Consider the following 18,463-nt stretch of genomic DNA (forward strand, 5'->3'; position numbering starts at 1 on the left):
TGTCGCAAATGTGTTAATTTCTGCAAGTATCGTGGAGTTTGATGCTTCATTTTCATTTGGTTTTGAGACTTTTCGGCTATGAGCTCCCTTGGACGGGCTCTCGGCTGCCCGCACCGGCAACAGGGGGGCGGCTAGCTACACTAGCATAAGCTAGGCTAGCTAAGGTGCGGAGCTCGCCTCCATTTCTGCCATCATCCTGCATCTGACAAGAAGTACTATCATAAAAGCAGGCAGAGGAGGAAGAGAGAGTGGAGACAGAGAGCTAGAGGAAACTGCTAATCGTTAAGATTAGCGGAGCAACAGAATCGTCTGAACAGTTTAGGGAAAGAAAAGAGGTGGAATTCTTAGCTAAGTATAAGTTTGATAAGAGTTTATTGTCTATTAATGAAGGTGAATAGCAGAAACAGCAACAGAGGTAACACACAGCACATCCCCAGAGTTTCAGACTGTTTATGGTGTCCATATAAAATAGGTTTTCTGCAGACTAGAGACTAGACCAGACTTGTGACTTGATGTAAATGCATGTGGTGTATGTGGTGACTTGAGCAGCACATACTGGGCAGCCTGTCTTGGTTAATTGGTTAATTGGTGATGAGTGATGGACTGGGCTACAAAGCAGACCAGACTAGGGGGGGTGGGGGTCGAGGGGAGAGACCAGAACCTTGCAGAGACGGAGATCGGACCCTCTACAGAGATGGGGGTCCGTACTCTGTGGAGGGGCCTGGTCTTCTCTGTGGAGCAGCAGGATAACGTTGCGGTTCGTGCTGTCACCCCACAATAAGTCGTGGGTTTGGTTCTTGGCCTGGGCAGCCATGGGCAACATGTCTAGGTTAATTGGTTTGTAGTGTGAATGATGGACTGGGATGGACACGTAAAAGTGATGTATGGATGGATTATGGTGTAATATGGATTATCTGAGACTGGTTGTGAGTCTGAGCTGTGTGGACCCCTCCCAGACTAGACCAGACCCCCCTAGAGACGAGACCCAAGACCGGATCCCTCCAGCGACTAGAGACCAGTCTCTTCCTACTAAACACTCCTAGATATGTAAACACTTATTTCAAAGTGTGGGTATATGTGCATTCCTGTTACGTCAGTCATACATCACCTAAAGTACTTCCGCCATTACTACAGCTATCGGGAGACATGGCGGGAGTTAAACAGAACACAAATGCTTTACTGGAAATATTAAAATAACTTGTGGAAGCAGAAGCAATAGTACAAGCTAAAGAAAACAGTACAAAAAAGTACATTTCAAAAGGGGTGTTTGTTTACATCGGAAGTAGCTTATTCTTGTACTGCTTCTTAAATGTCAGGCCATTCTGTGCATGTCAAAATCATTTATATCATTCAAACGATAGCTGCATGTGAATACACGTCATGATCGGATAAATGTTTTTAGAGTCCTTGTAAACAGATTGAATAAGTAAACAGTGCCACTGATTAAATTGATCTCTAGAGGGCAGCAAAGCACCACAAATGTCCCTCGCAAGGAGAAATAATAATGTCAATAATGTCAAAAGTGATGTCAACACAGCTCAACATAGTACCCAAAGTAAATTATTACCAATGCTATTATCATTCAAAGGATTTTGGAGCAACAGCAACAAATTCTATGAAAATCCCAAAAGAATCAACGTGTTGGTTCATCTGTTGATACTTTCCAGTCTCCCCACCCTGTCTGTGGCATTCAGCCACAAGCCCACTGGCCTCGACTGTAGAATATTTAAAAACAACTCAGAAACGCATACTTGTATACTGAACATGAACATGTCACTCAGTTAAAGGTGTCATTCACTAGTTGATTTTAATCACAGACAGCATTGAGGCTCTGGCTACACAGGCAGTAATGTTTGGAGAATGTATTCATGGCATTGAGAAGAATATGGACTATCCCCTGACTTTTCTTGATTGAAGACAATTAAATTGAAACTATGGATGCCAGTTATGCTGCACTAAGCTTAAACTTAAACTGCGCTAATCTTAAACTTGTGTTCACACACACACACAAGCCCTGACTCAATAGCAGAAAAAAAGCATTCGTGTTTAGTCTCAATCCAAACAGTAATTATGATTATCTAAGATAACTGCACTGCAGCATCAACCTGTGAGACACAGCTCACCACAAAGTGAAAGTGAAACTTAGCACAGCAAACAAATAAAAAGCTGGCGTTTAGCGATATAGCACAACAACAAGAAGGTCACAGGTTCAGTTCCCAGGCCTGGGGCCTTCCTGTGCGGAGTTTTCATGTTCTCCCCATGTTTGTGTGAGTTTCCTCCCACCGTTAATTGGTGACTGTAGATTGAACTTAGGTCTGAATGTGTGTGGCTTTCAACCTGTCCAGGGATCCTTGATCACGGGGGGGCGTGACCCAGAAATGGATAAGCAGTAGAAAATGAATGAATGAATAAATGATATCAAGGGGATATTTTGTGATAGTAACATTACTTTACATCGACTGAAAAAGCAACTACAATAAATTGTATAAATGCAGATCAAGTTACTTCATCACACTTAGGCAATTAATTTAGGATGCAAACTCATCAGGAAATGGCTAAACTTTTGGAAACACTACAAAGGAAAGGTTAGATATACTTTCAACTTTATGGTATAGTATGACAGTAATTTATTTTATCTTCTGGTATATAACATATAGTGCTTAAATGTCAGGCCATTCTGCGCATGTCAAAATAATTTTTTTCGTTCAAACGTGAGCTGCATGTAATGAACGTCATGATCGGAAAAATGTTTTTGGGGTCCTTGTACACAGTGCCACTGATTAAACTGATCTCTAGAGGGCAGCAAAGCACCACAAATGTCCCTCGCAAGGAGAAATAATAATGTCAAGGTCTGACGACACTATTCCTTTGAGATTTAGGTGTCACAGAAATGTATTTCATAAATCAGCTGTGTTATGTGCTACCCTTTTTTAAGGCAGTAGCAAATGGTGGTATTGAGTTATACTGAGAGGTCCGTGCTATTTATTTAGTCTGTATTCATTTGTAGAGGGCAGCACCAAAGTTGCTAAGGAGGCAAAGTAGTTTTGCTTCTCTGCAGTTTTTAGTTGTTTTCCTCAATGACAGAGACATAAGCGTAAGGGGAGGCCGTGCACCATAGCAGCAGTGTACTTATTCTACTCCACAACATTATGGATTTAGAGTTGATTCAAAATATAACCATGAAAAATATCACATCATGGAATAAAGTTGTCACACATTAATGATAACCATGTTAACCATTTGTAAAATACTGGTAAAATTTTACTATACTTAAGTAAGTCGTATCATGCCTTTTGACATATATACATGCACGAGCACATGTGCTCCACCATTATGAAGGGAGCGTGTTGACATCCATTATCTGCTTATATAGCAGCATCGCTACTTTACTTACTTAGTAATAATTGTTAATAAATGAGCGCATTTAAGACTGTCGTCAATCAATAACTAAATAAATCATAACTCATTTACTACATGTTGCAATGGCGGTGAGCATATTTGTTAGTCTATCAGTGGTGGGTTCGGGGATGATCGACTGGAATTAAGTGTGACGTAAGCGAACCGCGATCTCGCGAGAATGCCGCCGGTAACGCCATAGTCGGTCTGTTATAAGAGCTTCCCCGTCCTCGTCCTTTTTCGTTCGTCCTCAGTGCAGGATAACGAAGCGCTAGTCACTTTCACAGCTTCAAACAAACCTCGCTAAAGGTTACCTTTGCTGCTTCTGCCCTGTCCACTGCACAGCCAATAGAAAGAGCTACGCCGTAAGGTCCTCACTGTGGTGAGTTTTTCCAGATTTTCTTCTTTCTGCATCATCTCCACTTTTCGGAATCGCTTATTGGCTAATGTTAGCAGCCTAGCTAACCGTAAGACAGCTCAGCCGGCAGAAATCAGGAGTTGCCGGTAATCACCGAATCTGCTTTCCCCGAAAAGCTTTCACAGCATTTCCACTGTTTACTGCCAATGCTTTCAACGGCGAAGGACGGCAGGTCGTGACTCTTGCTCTCTCAAAAGTGTAATAACCACCAAACATGTTGCCGGCCAAGGCCAACTCAATCGGCTTATGGTCACTTGTAAAGTAAATGCGACTTATAATGTCGAGGTTTGTAATAACAGCCGACATTGGTTAGTGTTCCTATTTTAAAAATTGCCTGTACACAGATTAGTAAAACGACGAGCAACCATTTGATATCACATCCAGAATCTGATGCCGCACAAGTTTCAGTGTCTGAAAAGGGCCGAATTAAAATGAGATGTTCTTATCCTGCGTTAAGGTCACATTTGTTACTAATATGTCCACGTGTGTCTCTCCCTTTACTGGCCCTCTTACGAGAACATGACGAGGGAAAACAACGCGGCAGAGGTCACTGTCGAAGAATGTGAAGCCCGACTTCAGCAGTAACGTGCGAAACATTGCACAATTTTCCGTTTTTACGCAACCCAATGAGTTTTAAGAATCCTTATTACAGTGGTATGCTCAGTTACCTGTTGCTATAAGCACAGCACTTTCAGTCAGTCGTCTCGTTAAAGGGCATATCAGGATCGGAAGAAAAAAAGTGTTCATTAGACAGCACTACAAGAATCAGTCAGTCCATCGAGCTTTTTTTCATAGTAATTGATTGGTTTCATTGATAAAATCCTATTTCCTCAGTTGCTGCTTGTCCTAATCTGGATGTGAAAATACATTGAACATGTCTGGATTTTGGTTTTGGCCAAACAAAACAAGGCATTTAGAGCTGAATGAAGAAAATAAGATTGAGGTATTGATTAATTAAGTTTTGCAAGGAAACATTCAATTGGTTGCGACAACATTCACTGATAAAATGAATCATTAGTTGCATCACTTTTTGGGTTTTGGAGGTAAAATTCACTTTGGTGAAATATCCACTAATGTTGAGAGTTACTATTATTTATCTACCTTTTTTTTAAGAATAAGTCAACACAAACAACAAAATGTAAATATGCTTGAGTTGATATTGCATCTGAATATAGTAGATATGTTCCAGCAAAATCGTATATATCTCAAATGCTACATAAGTAAACAGGCTCTAAAAATCTACATAGATGTATGCAAGGAATCTATAATTTTTCTACCAGTGTACCTCCATCTTGTACAGAAAGAAAATTACAATTTAATTAAATATGTGCAAACCCAACAAAAACGTGATAATGAATCTGATGAATTGATTGCATTTCAAGTAGAAAGGAGAATCGTATGCTTCATTTGTTTGAGTTTGCTGTGCCTTTAAGACAATAGCCAGCAAAACAGCTTTTTGCAACACATGTTTAGAAGTGCCTCACTGTTCAAATCACAATTCAACAAAGTTTTGACTGCCTTTTTTTTTTTTTAGATTTCGGGAAGATCGCCCTTGTGGTTGCTGACTATGGATGTGATTGTGCGACGATGTCCGTTCCTGGCTCGTGTGCCCCAGGCTTTCTTCCAGCAATCCAAAAAATCTCTGGTCACGTATGCCCAGAGATGTCCTATCATGATGGAGCTTGCCTCAAAACCTATGGCCCCTTCGATGGTACGGGCCCTCTGTTCATCCTCCTCCCATCAGAAGTCTGAGAATGTCACATCTGTAGTTGAAGGTGAGGATAACGCAGGAGCTGTTCACTTGAATATCCACTATTTAAATAACTAAGTTTCCTTTGTTTTCACAGTACGTGAAGTGAAATATGAAATAAGTGATTTAATGACCAAAATGTTGCTGCATACGATACAGTTTTTTTCGGGGGGGTATTTAAGTATTGGGTTTAGGTTTAAAAAAAATTCCCCCATCCACTTGCAGGGTCCAAACAAGAAGTGGAACCCAAGCTGCCCGCTGGTCACCCTGTCCCACCCTCAGGCCAGGGGGTGGCCTCAAAATGCCCTTTCCTGGCAGCTGAGATGGGCCAGAAGAACAGCAGTGTGGTCCGACAGGTCAGAATGGAGTTCCAAGAAGATGTTCAGGAAGTCCGCACTGTCCAAAAAGGTAAGTGTTATTACATTTTGACTGGATAATGTTTGATTTTGCCTACTTGTTGAACAGAGCTCAATAATCCCTTGTTTTTCCTCCCTTTACCCTTTTCAGAAGTGCCCCATGCCCAGTTGAAAAAGCCGTCCAACACCTCTAAGGGAAGCGGAGGGGAGTCAAATCATTTAATGAGGACCCTCCTGAAACAGCGGCCTAAAATGGTCTCCCACCTGCTGCAGGACAACTTGCCAGGCAGCAGTACGTTTTATTTTGCTGCTCAATCACATCGTCAAATGGAAGAATATTGAGACAATAGTGCTACTGCTATTTGACTTTCAACATCACATCCATATTGTAATTGCTACTTAGTAGTTGATATTTAATTATTAGTATGTTTTTGAATAAGTTAAACTGAGACTTTCATCATGTCAGAAATTGCTACACCCTTTAAAATGCAACAAATGTTGTGTCACATTAAGCAAGCTTTTTCTTCCTCTTCTGACAGTGTCCTGCTTCCAATATGATGACTTTTTCGAGAAGAAGATTGAAGAGAAGAAGAGCGACCACACATATCGTGTGTTTAAGACTGTGAATCGCCTGGCCAACGAGTTCCCAATGGCTGATGACTTTACAGGCTCTCTAGCAGAAAAGAGGGAGGTGTCTGTGTGGTGCAGCAATGACTACCTAGGCATGAGTCGACACCCTCGAGTCGTGCAGTCCATCATGTGAGTATTGGATGGATTAGTTGAGTGTGAGATGTAGAGACAAATAACACTTGATTTAGTCAATTTGGTTTCGGGTGTGCTGACCTGTACAGTAATTCTTCTTACGTGTCAGCTTACTCCAATTGTTTAGAACTTCTTCCCACTGTGTTCAGACAGAAAGGAACTGAAAACAGATTAATGGTGGAAAATTGACACCCGGTGTTTTGTTCATGTGGGTGTAGAGTGTTAGTTGGTTATAGGTAACACCTGAGCCCCATGGGCCCCTGTGTTTTTTTTTCTCCTTCTCCTTGCAGCATGGGTGAGCTGTTAGTCCCAGTGTAACAGTAACACCTTCAAACAAGGTGTCAGTTAATAATACACAACTAATTATGTCTTCATTTATTTATTTTCTTTATTTATCGTATTCATCCTTTTTTATACTGCAAACATTTTTTTCTGCAGAGCTTTAGAGATACATACTGACAGGAAGAGACTAATTTTGCCCTCTATTTCAAGGGATACTTTACGAAAGCATGGCTCTGGGGCAGGGGGCACGAGAAATATATCTGGGACAAGTAAATTCCATGTGGAACTGGAGCAAGAACTGGCTGACCTCCACAAGAAGGATGCTGCACTGCTTTTCACCTCTTGCTTTGTGGCCAATGACTCAACCCTCTTCACTTTAGCCAAGATGCTGCCTGGTATACAAAATGTCTATACTTTTACACTACACTGAATCTAACATCTAACTATATGTACATTTACTCACTAAATATTTAGTGTCATTTGGTATATTTCTCATTCTCACCTGCTCTCTCTGCTCTGAATGATTATAGGTTGTGAGATCTACTCTGATGCAGGCAATCATGCCTCAATGATCCAGGGCATCAGGAACAGTGGTGCTAAGAAATTCATTTTCCGCCACAATGACGTGGCACATCTCCGAGAGCTGCTGCAGAAGGGAGACCCCACCAAACCGAAGATCGTCGCCTTTGAGACTGTCCATTCCATGGATGGTTAGTTTATGATGCTCAATAACCCATTTTGCAAATAATAATCACTGTATGACAGTTTTTTAGCAAAGTAGTCACAAGTTATTGATACATTGCCAATTTTGGCCTGACACTTTTGTCCTTGTCTCTGTCATGCAGGTGCTGTGTGTCCACTAGAGGAGATGTGTGATGTAGCTCATGAGTTTGGTGCCATCACCTTCGTTGATGAAGTTCATGCTGTGGGCCTCTATGGAGCCAGAGGAGGGGGCATTGGAGATAGGGACGGTGTCATGCACAAGATGGATATCATCTCAGGGACACTAGGTAAGAATATCTACTCAGATAAATTACTGTTGAAATTAAAATTTGACTTTCAGGCCAAACTTAAATATTCTTAAACCATTACCAGATCTATCAGCAATCTTCCGTTTAGAATTTGCAATAATTCACATATATATATTTTTTTAAACTCCATTAAACTCCACAGCAATTAGAAATCTGGTTGATGTCTGATTTGCAGTTACATTCAGGATCAGGCCTCAGCTGTGTCACTAATATGCCAAAGGGCTTAAAGAAGGGAGAGCAGCTCTCTTGTTGCTAGGAGACTTTGGTCTCTTGTTGCGCTCTCATTGAATTACTCTGTCTCTGTGTGTAGCTGTCAAGCTGAGGGGACAATTAATGCTAACTGAGATCTACAGCTCTTGTCCTCCTGCAGCTGCCGTTTCAGTGAGATCTAGTTTGTGAGAAAAAACAACGAAAGCTCTTGAATAGACATTGAACGCTATTACATTGACTTCATAAACAAGGATCTTCAAGGATACAACCTGACGTCTGTGGAGCCGTTGGATCAGATAAAATGTTGTGTCTTCCTCCAGGCAAAGCCTTTGGCTGTGTGGGTGGGTACATCGCAAGTACCTCTGCCCTGGTGGACATGGTGCGTTCCTACGCTGCTGGTTTCATCTTCACCACCTCTTTGCCACCGATGCTGTTAGCTGGAGCAAGACAGTCCATCCAGGTTCTCAAAGGGGAAGAGGGCCGCACACTGAGACGTAAACACCAGCGCAATGTAAAGCTGCTCAGACAGATGCTGATGGACTCTGGGCTGCCAGTGGTGCACTGTCCCAGCCACATTATCCCAGTCCGGGTAATTGATGTTCTGATGGCATTCAGTTAGACTCAGATAGCTCGCTAAACCCCATTACAATCAAAACCACACTAAGAACTCTCCCAAATAAACACTAATCACTGCGTGTCTCCTATTTAAGGTTTCAGATGCAGAGAAGAACACTGAGGTGTGTGACATTATGATGAGTCGCCACAACATCTATGTACAGGCCATCAACTATCCCACTGTTGCCAGGGGAGAAGAGCTCCTGCGTATCGCTCCAACACCTCACCACACCCCTGAGATGATGAAATACTTTGTTGGTAAGATGACATAGACATCCTAATAATATTTATAATACATAAATAATACATTTAGGGTAATTGTAAGTTGATGGATGAGTTACTTACTGGATCAGACAGCTCAACTTGGTTGCTGGATAGCATACATTTGTTAATCAGAATGTATTACAAAATGCACTCATTCTTTCACTCTCCTGTGGAAGATTAAAGTCGAAAGTCCTTTGTAACTAACATACATACAGAAGCTCCTTAAGAAACTTCATTGAAACAGACTGAGACTCTCCCTAACCTCCTCTTTTCACTGTTTTCTGTCCTCAGAGAGGCTGGTGCACACATGGAAAGAAGTGGGCCTCGAGTTAAAACCCCACTCCTCAGCAGAGTGTACTTTCTGTCAGCAGCCACTACACTTTGAGCTGATGAGTGAGCGAGAAAAGTCTTACTTCAATGGCCTCAGCCACCCTATCTCCGCCTGTGCGTAACACTACTCATCACTGCAGGCTGGATATGGCACATATACAAACCTTACTCATTCCCCTGTCACTATCATGGAATGTATTAATTATGTTGGATAATAATTCCTTGTACTCATTTTATTTAAATGTTCTATGTTCAGATGTTGTATATGCTCCAAATAAAATATGGAAAGAAAAGTAAATCTGTGTCGAGGGTTCTTTCCTGGGTTGGGCATAGACAATGGGCTTGCAGTTTTCCTGAGGAACCATCCTCTCATTTTTTTGGGTTGTGATTGATATTGGCCGAGGAGGATAACCACTCACACTCAGACCTACGGACAATTTAGAGTCACCAATCAACCTAAACATGCATGTCTTTGGATGGTGGGAGGAAACCCACGCAGGCACGGGGAGAGCTAACTGCACAGAAAGGCCTCAGGCCCGGAAATCCAACCCGCGACCTTGTTTTGGGGCAAAAGCACTAAGCACTGTTCCACCGTGCTGCCCACCAGGTGTGAACAATTGAGTGTAAATATGCTTTACTTCAGACCCTAACCCATCCTGTAGGGAACCACTAAATGGGCTTCCGTCTGTTAATCCTGTCACCAGATGGGAGATTACACTCGTGATACACAATGGTAGGGCACCTTATTCTGCAAGGCTGAAAAAATTGGTTACAATTGGCCTGGCTCAGCAGAGAGAAAGGTTGAATCTGTGGTAGTTGCAATTGGTAACCTAATTACTTTGGTCCACTGACCTGCTTGTATTTCTAGGCCATGAAAAAAAAGACTCTTTCCCAGTTTAGTGTTGCCAAAATATATAAAATGTCCTGGAGGTACAAATTACCATTAATCCCTTGGGTGTTAAATATGATACAAGAGGTCCCTTATTTGACTAAATTCCAGTCCTTTTATATGCTTTACTCCCTTATTGAAATATAATTAATCAAGGATGGTTGAATAGAGATAGGAGCATTCTGGAGTGATAGAAAATACCCTACACGCACGAATAAAAATGATTTCTTCATAAAAAAAAATCCAAACTTGAAACATGCATCATTTTATCAGGGAAAGGCTTGTATTTGGTCAGACCTGCTGACCCACTATCCTGTAAAACCTGATGGGGATGACATAAATGTTGCTATGGCACCCGGGATGACCCAGATACACAAAATAAAAGAGGTCACAATGATCACAACACCGCAGGTACCCATCCTTGAGATCAAATTCAGAGGCCAAAGCAGATGACTCGTTTGCTGTTGACTGTGGTTGCAGCGAAATGAGAATCCCGCCAACCTCGCCACAAATTGAGTCAAACTTACTGTACTGTGAAGACTGACAGCTCTAATCACAATGTGACACAGACAGATTGCAGACTTTTGTAAAAGCCATTATTGCCTTGTAAGTGTCAAAACTAAATCTATGTTTGCTTCTGGATGCAGGATACTTCCTCCTTTGATTTGACTCTTTGATAATCTCTGTGTCACCATTGAAGGAGTCATCAGGATGAAAAAGGGGATTAGAATAGATTCATGTTTGCTCACTTTTTTGCCATCTGCTGAAGAACATCTAAATCAAATCAGATTTATTTGTATGGTGCCAAATCATAACAAAGTTACATCAAGGCACTTTACATATAGAGCAGGTGTAGACCAAACTCTTTATAAATTTATTTAAAGAGACCCAACAGATCCCCCGATGAGCAAGCACAGACTGGTTCTCTCTCATGTTGGTAGGAGAGCGAGTCCAGACCAGAAAGAGAGACATGGTGTTTAAAGTGAAGAGGGCACTTTCTGGTTCCCTCCATGGGTTTTCTTTTGGATTGTACAAATTTAGATTAAAATGTACTAAGTGCTTTGTATTAATACCGAAACTGTTTCACTCATACTGTGACTTCAGGAGTGTGCAGAGTAACAATACACTCACACAATATCTTTTGGCTTATTGACTCCTCAGCTCAGCTTTATTTATATCCACAACAACTCACACCAGCCCCACAACACAGAAACACACAGAGGCAAAATCACATGTAACGCCTGAATTTCAATATACAAGATGTGACATTTTCCGTTGCCATATGAACCTGCATACTCATATATACATTAATATTGCTGTTAAAAAAACATTTAAAGAAATAATAGAAATATGTATTATAAGGCTTAACCAAACCCCACCAATGCTGGTTCTGCACAGTGACTTTGAAGTCAAGGATCCAAACTTCAGCTTTCAAAATGACTTCAAATGTGAAGTGGAGAGAAAAAGATGCTACGTCATTCACTGACGATGATTGTCCAAAGAGGCATTCAGCCCTTCAATGGTTTCCACGGCAGAGTATCATTATCTGCTCTTGAGCCTCAGTGAGTGTGAGGTTTTCTAGCACACTGTGTGATTTAAATGTCAGAGCATCGTTGTCTGTTGGATGCAGCTGAATGACTCATTAAATGAACATTTTGTGCTTTTGTGAGATTTGTTTACTTTTTGCGTTCTCTCCTTGAACTCCCTGGCTCGCCCCATGTGCTTCGTCCCTAACCCACCATTTCCATGGCTGCCAAACTCTCAGGGTCCAGACAAAAGCAGGGAGCTGGTCTTATCTGCCTGGTAACAACACTGAATTGTGCTTTGGAAATGGAACAGTGGGACACCCGTTCACTCAAAAGGGCATCTGTCTTAGTGGTACGATATACTCAGGCTCTGTCACCAACTCTTTAACATTTTTTGAGAAATAGTTGCAGTTAATCTTGTGTTTGTTTAATCTTTGTTTCTTTGCTTGTTGAAGAATAGAAACTTGCCTCAGTAATTGGTAGAACCACTTCTTGCCACACAATAGACAACATTAACATTTCACCTTCAGGCTCCTCTTGTATGAACCAACTCCCAGTATCAGGCGGGGGGAGGGGGGATTTTCTGTAGGACAAAGCCTATGGTTAAAAAGTTTAAGTTTAATTACTCCGTAATTATCCTAAATCAGCCAATCAGCTCAACCGATGTCTGTCAGGGCGTGACCTGTTTCAGAAAGGTGTCATTTTGTAGCCTGTTGTACACGATACAGAGGGAATTCAAACAGGTCACATGTCCTGCTTAAACAAGAAAGCAGGTCTACAACATGACATTTTTAACTCAGCACACACACACAGAATAAAGCAGCATGTTGCATTTGTCTATAACCACGTCATCATTTTTGTGAAGCTGATTAAAACAGCAAAAGATATAAACACTCCGGCAGCTGGAGTTTGAGAACAATACATCCCTTATTAGGACTGCAATGTCATCTTTCAAAATGAATTTTCTTTGAAATGTAACTGGATCATTTCATTCCTCTGTGTTCACCTGGCCTTTAAAGAATTAGAGCAGATAACGTAGATACTTCTATGGTTCTATGGAATGGCATTATCACAATGACTGCGGCTGCTGTCTCAGTAAAATATCAGCTGAAGGCGAAATGAAAATGTTTTATGGAAACTGGAATGGCTGTTCAAACTGTCTCGTGCTTTGGTTGTTTTCGGTGCCGCACTCATTCATCGGCCTTGCTGCAGACATCAGGGTCGTGATAACTGCAGGTCCTTGGGGCTTCAGAAATGTTGCCATGTGACTGTTCACTGTTTCAGCGGAAAGGTGAGGAGTGCAGAGTGTTTCTGCCTGGATTGCATGCAGTCATACAGACTTTGGGCTGTATTTTGCATCGAAGTCAATGGAAGCCTCTTCATTGTTATGTTGTACACATGCCGTATACTGAGTACCCTGACATATTTGTTAATTCCTTCTTATGTAAGTGTATTGACATTGACCACCAAAGACAAGCGGTTATTGCACTGGGTATTGCTCAATTACTTCACTTTTGGAGAGCAGATGTGATACTGTTGTGTTGCAAGAACAGCAACACAAAAGCAAAGAATACCCCCTCCCAAGAAAAGAGAACCATATTAATAAAGAAACTAAAAAGACAGGTTCTATAACTGTATGAAGTTCCCTCATGGTTTGACACAGGTGGGCTACAACACATGCTCGTGCTGCTGGCCTTATTATCATTATTATATTATTATACCGATGTAAACTGCTCTTTGAAAGGAAATACTATACCTAATTGCAGGCTTCGGTCAGGTGCAACAAACAGTGAACTGCACAGATAAGTTTTGGGAGTTTGTTTGCTGTCTTTTATGGCTGTTGAAGCTTCCTGTTGAGTTTACTGGAGCATGAAATCAGAGAGCAATGAAAACGTCTGCGTCCTCACCAGACTGTGGGCGGTATGACGGACAACCGTGTCTCTCACAACTTTACTGGCAATGCATGATTGCTGCCACACTAAACCGTATTTATAGTCCGATCTTCGTGTTTTGAAAAGCCCTCTTCACGGACTACAGCACAAAGCTGAATGAATAAATTCAAATTTGTGGAAGGGTCAGAAATATTACTTGCTAATGCTTCGTTTAGTGTTTTCTGGAAAAAAATGTAATCCAAAGTAAATATTGCTTTGTTTTATGATGATTATGGTGAAGACTGCTTTCTATATGTTGAACTGTATGCTTATCTCCCAGTGAGAATATAAACCTACTGGATCTCGATAAACTGAATAACAAAGCATGGGGAGTTTGACTTCTAGGGTCAGGTTCGGCTTCTTACTCTCTGACGGTGACAGACATGGACTGGCCTCGATCCAGGTTCACCAGCTGGGCATTCCTCTCCCTTTTTGGCCTTTCAAACCCGCTGTCCTTACTTAGCAACACCTCTACAGATATGCAGGGTCACGTTACTGATAAAGGCAAAAAAATTATTTGTGATTAACTTGAATCATCTTGTAAAACCTTCTTCGCAATCTCGACATTTTTGCCATGAATCATAGTGCTCATTACTGGTAAGAAAGGTGCCTCAGATATCTTATTGTGAACTTAAATATTAACTGGCCTTTGTTTTTATTCTTTAAAGGAGCACTAGCTGTGTTTGTTTCCTTTTTGTAAAAATGTATTTATTTCCTTTTAGCTTCCTGTCAACATGTTTTGCATTTTTCACTTTTCGCTGTTGTAAAAGTCACACCTTGCCCACGCTGGCATGAAGCCACACCAGGATCAAAAGTGAGCAAAAGTGTCACAACTCCATTTAAGGCCTCTGCTTTCGTCACAGAGATTGTCCCACCAGTTTTTCTCAACAAATTCCTTCTCAGTCCTCCGCTGTTCACTTCAGTCTGATTTATTTTGCTGAAAACTAAAAAGTTGGCCTTGCAGTGTTTATGCAAGGTTTATTTTTGAAAAAAAAAAAAGGTGTCTTAAAATTTGGTAAACATTTGATGTCTTGGCAAGGCATTTAAATCTTTTCAGGGAGAGTACAAGAACATGCAGTACATTATTTGTTCATGTTATTCATGGCCGAAGTAGCAGGATGAGTACACTCATTACCTTTTCATACCTGCAGGCCAAAAAACAGACTTTTATCCCTTTTATTATTATTTCTGTCCTTGTCCCAGAGCTGCTGAAAAAATGCAGATGTTAGCTCAAACAAAGCTGTCACACACCTGATATCATACCAGCCCATTCAGCCAAAATATGAGGATTTCATTTTAATGAATTCACTGGCTCGATTTTATAATTACTAAATGAGGCAATACTTCCTCTCAGAAGTATGTTTACGGTGCTGGTCAACTGAGGTAAAGGTTTTTGGAAATGAGAAGTGTACCTGCTGTGACTGTTGTGTCACAGCAGGTACACAGAAGGCAACACAATGAAATCACTAATAGCCTTTTACCTGCATGGTGTAGAAACCATGCAGGTAAAAGGCTATCAAGCTAATCCACTAAAGGGACTCTGAACCCTTTGCATTCATGAACTAGGTTAGAAGTGGGATTACACCAGTTCCCTAGAATCTCTAGAATGTTCTTTTTAAACACTGAAGATATGAGCAAACATCAAAAATTCCTATTGTTCATTTTAACGCACAATGTCATGTGATGCTAAAACACAAGTTTGGAAATGTAAGTTTCCTCATATAAATCATTCTTCCTGGAAAAAACAAACAAAGAGCACCTTGCAGCACGGCCTATGTGCTGTCACTTTCTGCATGGCACATGCACTTATTTCTCACCATTCAATTAAAACATACTGTGCTTATTTGTTTGAACGTTTTTTGAAAACAGAGCCATACGAGAGCAGCAGAGCGATGAGTGTGCGATTTTTTTATTTTTTTATTTCCAAACCCTAAGAAGCTATTGTAGAGCTAAGGTTACAATAGCTTCTTGTGTAACATACCAATTAGAAGTTGTTTAAATTTGAGCTGTGTACAGTACAACGCAGCAGTAATCCCAGGTGTGTTCCAAACATTAAAAGACCTTATTTTCTTACTTTGTTTGGAGAAGGAATCGCATACACACATAGACACAGTGCAGCCCAATGTGCTGCTATCCTTCATTTTTATCAGTGCTCTTATCAGCACACATTTCATGAATAAGAGCATGGTATGAAGCATGAATTATTATTTACAGATTTACAGAAACGCTCTGAAATGATGAGAAATCCCTTCTTCATTACGTTTGGTAAACCTTTAATATTATTAGCAGTAAATGGTGCTTCCTTCGTGGTTTTGAAAACGACAAAATTGAATCAGAATCAGGATCAGGATAAACTTTATCCTCCTTAAAAAGGAAATGTGTCCTGGATACATTGCTGCTTTCTGGAGTTTTCTTCAGTGAATTCTTTGTGAATTGTTTATACACACTTAAAGACAGAAGCCATTTGGCTTCATTCGCATTAAAAAGCGCACCACTTCATTTCATAACTTTGAGGAAAATAACTGTAAACAAAAAGTTGGTCAATGCAACCACAGTTGAAGAAGGTTGAAGAAGGCCATCCACTAATCTATGTATTATATAATTCTTTGTGCTCTGCTTGTATATTTTCCAAAAATAAAATTTCTTTGTATTGTACCACCAATAAAACATGGCAATGGCAACACATGGTACGACAGATAAAAGTGTCAGTTTGTAGCTTGTTATACACAATTAGCCAGTCTTCACATTTCCTCAGTCATGAACTAAAGCCTGTTCCTTTTAGTTTCAGAAAATAGATCATCTATTGGTGGAGCATTGTTGTAACCGTGCCCTGGAATTCATACCTGAAGGCTTTGGAACAATGTTGAAATTCCCTCTGCTGCATTTGACTACCTGGAAAAGCGCTAACAATGTGAAGGCGTGTCTTTAAAACTTGAGGAAGAATGATAATGAGTTTTTCTCATGCAACTTATCCATTATATGGTATTCCCGTGTCAGCGAAAGATGGTGGCTCTGTAGTTTTACTCCACAGGAACCACCGTGCGTGTGACTCAGGCTTCTGCGCTCTGAGACAGTAGCCCTGTCATGCGGTCATCTGTAGACAGTCATATCCCATAGTTTCACACTAATTACCGCAACTCATCTTTCCACAAGATGAGTTGACATAACAAAAACTACCCTATGATGTCAAAAGTCAGAAACATGAATCTTTTTCTTTAATTTTCACGAAGAATGTAGTAACATGCAAAGAAAAGAAGGACTGCTTTACGTTAAAATAGTAAAGTTGACTTTAATAAAACAGAGTATTATTCTTGAAATGATAACAACAAATTGAACTTTTCCAAATGTAAATAATTTTGATCCCCAGCTCTCTTCACAGGTCAGGTAAACCCTGTAATCATCAATACAGATAATTACCTAAATAATATGTTTAAATGTGCGCTACTGTACAGTAGTTATGTTACTCTGCCTTCCACCCTCGGTGGTTATGTAGTTCGTCAGTGTGTTGCAAATAAAATAAATCAAAATGAAATGAACATTATTAAAATTATACTATAGTTTAAGCTTATCTGGATGATTTATTTTCTTTTTCTTTTTTCTTTCTGAGAAATGATGACTAATATAATGTATGTTTATATGAGACTAGTTATTGTCTCTGTTCCTCAACTGGTAATTCCAGTCTGTCATAAATGTCTGAGAGACAACAAAACATTTCAAACATCTTGTGCTGAAAAGGAACCTATATCTGCGTCCGTAGAGAAAAAGACAAATTGCAGATTTGTATGTAGACTAAATCACTAACCAAGAATGACTCATTAAATGTGGTTGAAGGGATTCCAGGTTGTCCATCTGTACTTTCTTCCTTATTCTTTCCCCGCCCATTCCCATTCAGCCATTTACTGATAATGCACATTTATCATCAAATCTGATGATAAGGTTCTGTGTGGTCTTGTTTTATACCATAATGTGCAGAAAGTCTGTGAGAAAGTCTCTTTAGTGTATTTCTATGAAGATAACTATTTATCGAGGAAAGAAGAAAACATGTATATTATATTGACTGCAAAAAAAGTTCAGATAAGAAATGACTGGGATAATTGTTATTATAGTTTATTATTATTATTTTCTTTAATTCCATGAAAGTCAATGAATAATATCCATTATCTATTTTTAGGTACACCATGGCGGAAGTTTTTTTGTTTTTGCTCATGAGCTGAAAAGGAATTGCCACCAAAACAAAGGGAGAAATGTGAGCTTTGACTCACCTGCAATGTAGGTTGTAAAGCGTGTATAAGGAAGCAAACATACTTAAATGAAGACATCACAGTAAATGTACTATATCAGATCAAAACAAGGTTCCCGAGTTTGAAAACTCCCTTCAATAATAACCTCCATTAAATGCAATATATGCACACTGAAGGAAATACATAACTTCCTTTAAGGATATTTATTGAACTTGTCAGATGGCTGCCAGGAAGTGCAGCTTGTTTTCTATGGGTGTATCCCAAATCAGAGAAATGACCATGTAGTGTGAAAAGTACTTGAAAACAATCTAATTACTATTGGTTATACTGTACAAACATGGGGTCACTTATTTTAGTATTTGTGGTATACCTTTTGTGGGCTAACTTAGAGCCTGAAGGGCCCACTGGAGATTTAGTTAAAGAGAGGGGTTTTTTTTTCACTGTTGACAATGAACAGGTGAA

General features: G+C 40.2%; 1 protein-coding gene across 2 annotated transcripts; it reads left to right on the forward strand.

Annotated features, from left to right (window-relative positions):
* The first annotated feature begins 5,381 nt into the window (after window positions 1-5,381).
* alas1 (aminolevulinate, delta-, synthase 1) lies at window positions 5,382-9,536 on the forward strand. 2 transcript variants are annotated; one of them, XM_029502104.1, is made up of 10 exons: window positions 5,382-5,589; window positions 5,790-5,972; window positions 6,072-6,212; window positions 6,460-6,679; window positions 7,175-7,359; window positions 7,495-7,674; window positions 7,810-7,974; window positions 8,526-8,794; window positions 8,916-9,078; window positions 9,376-9,536. In XM_029502104.1, exons 1-10 carry the CDS (start codon window positions 5,382-5,384, stop codon window positions 9,534-9,536), a joined length of 1,875 nt encoding a protein of 624 aa, XP_029357964.1. The 2 variants fall into 2 exon arrangements, with proteins under 2 accessions (XP_029357964.1, XP_029357965.1); XM_029502105.1 differs by having other exon boundaries at window positions 6,072-6,209.
* The last annotated feature ends 8,927 nt before the right edge of the window (window positions 9,537-18,463 follow it).

Source organism: Echeneis naucrates, chromosome 5 (assembly GCF_900963305.1).
Source record: "Echeneis naucrates chromosome 5, fEcheNa1.1, whole genome shotgun sequence".
In the NCBI taxonomy this organism is placed as follows: Eukaryota; Metazoa; Chordata; class Actinopteri; order Carangiformes; family Echeneidae; genus Echeneis; species Echeneis naucrates.

What these genes read in the sequence shown, in the direction of transcription:
- alas1 (XM_029502104.1), top strand. Translation starts at nt 5,382, where the DNA reads ATGGATGTGATTGTGCGACGATGTCCGTTCCTGGCTCGTGTGCCCCAG. An exon ending in TGTCACATCTGTAGTTGAAG is followed by an intron (nt 5,590 to 5,789) that starts GTGAGGATAACG and finishes ATCCACTTGCAG; the next exon opens with GGTCCAAACAAGAAGTGGAA. An exon ending in GCCACATTATCCCAGTCCGG is followed by an intron (nt 8,795 to 8,915) that starts GTAATTGATGTT and finishes CTCCTATTTAAG; the next exon opens with GTTTCAGATGCAGAGAAGAA.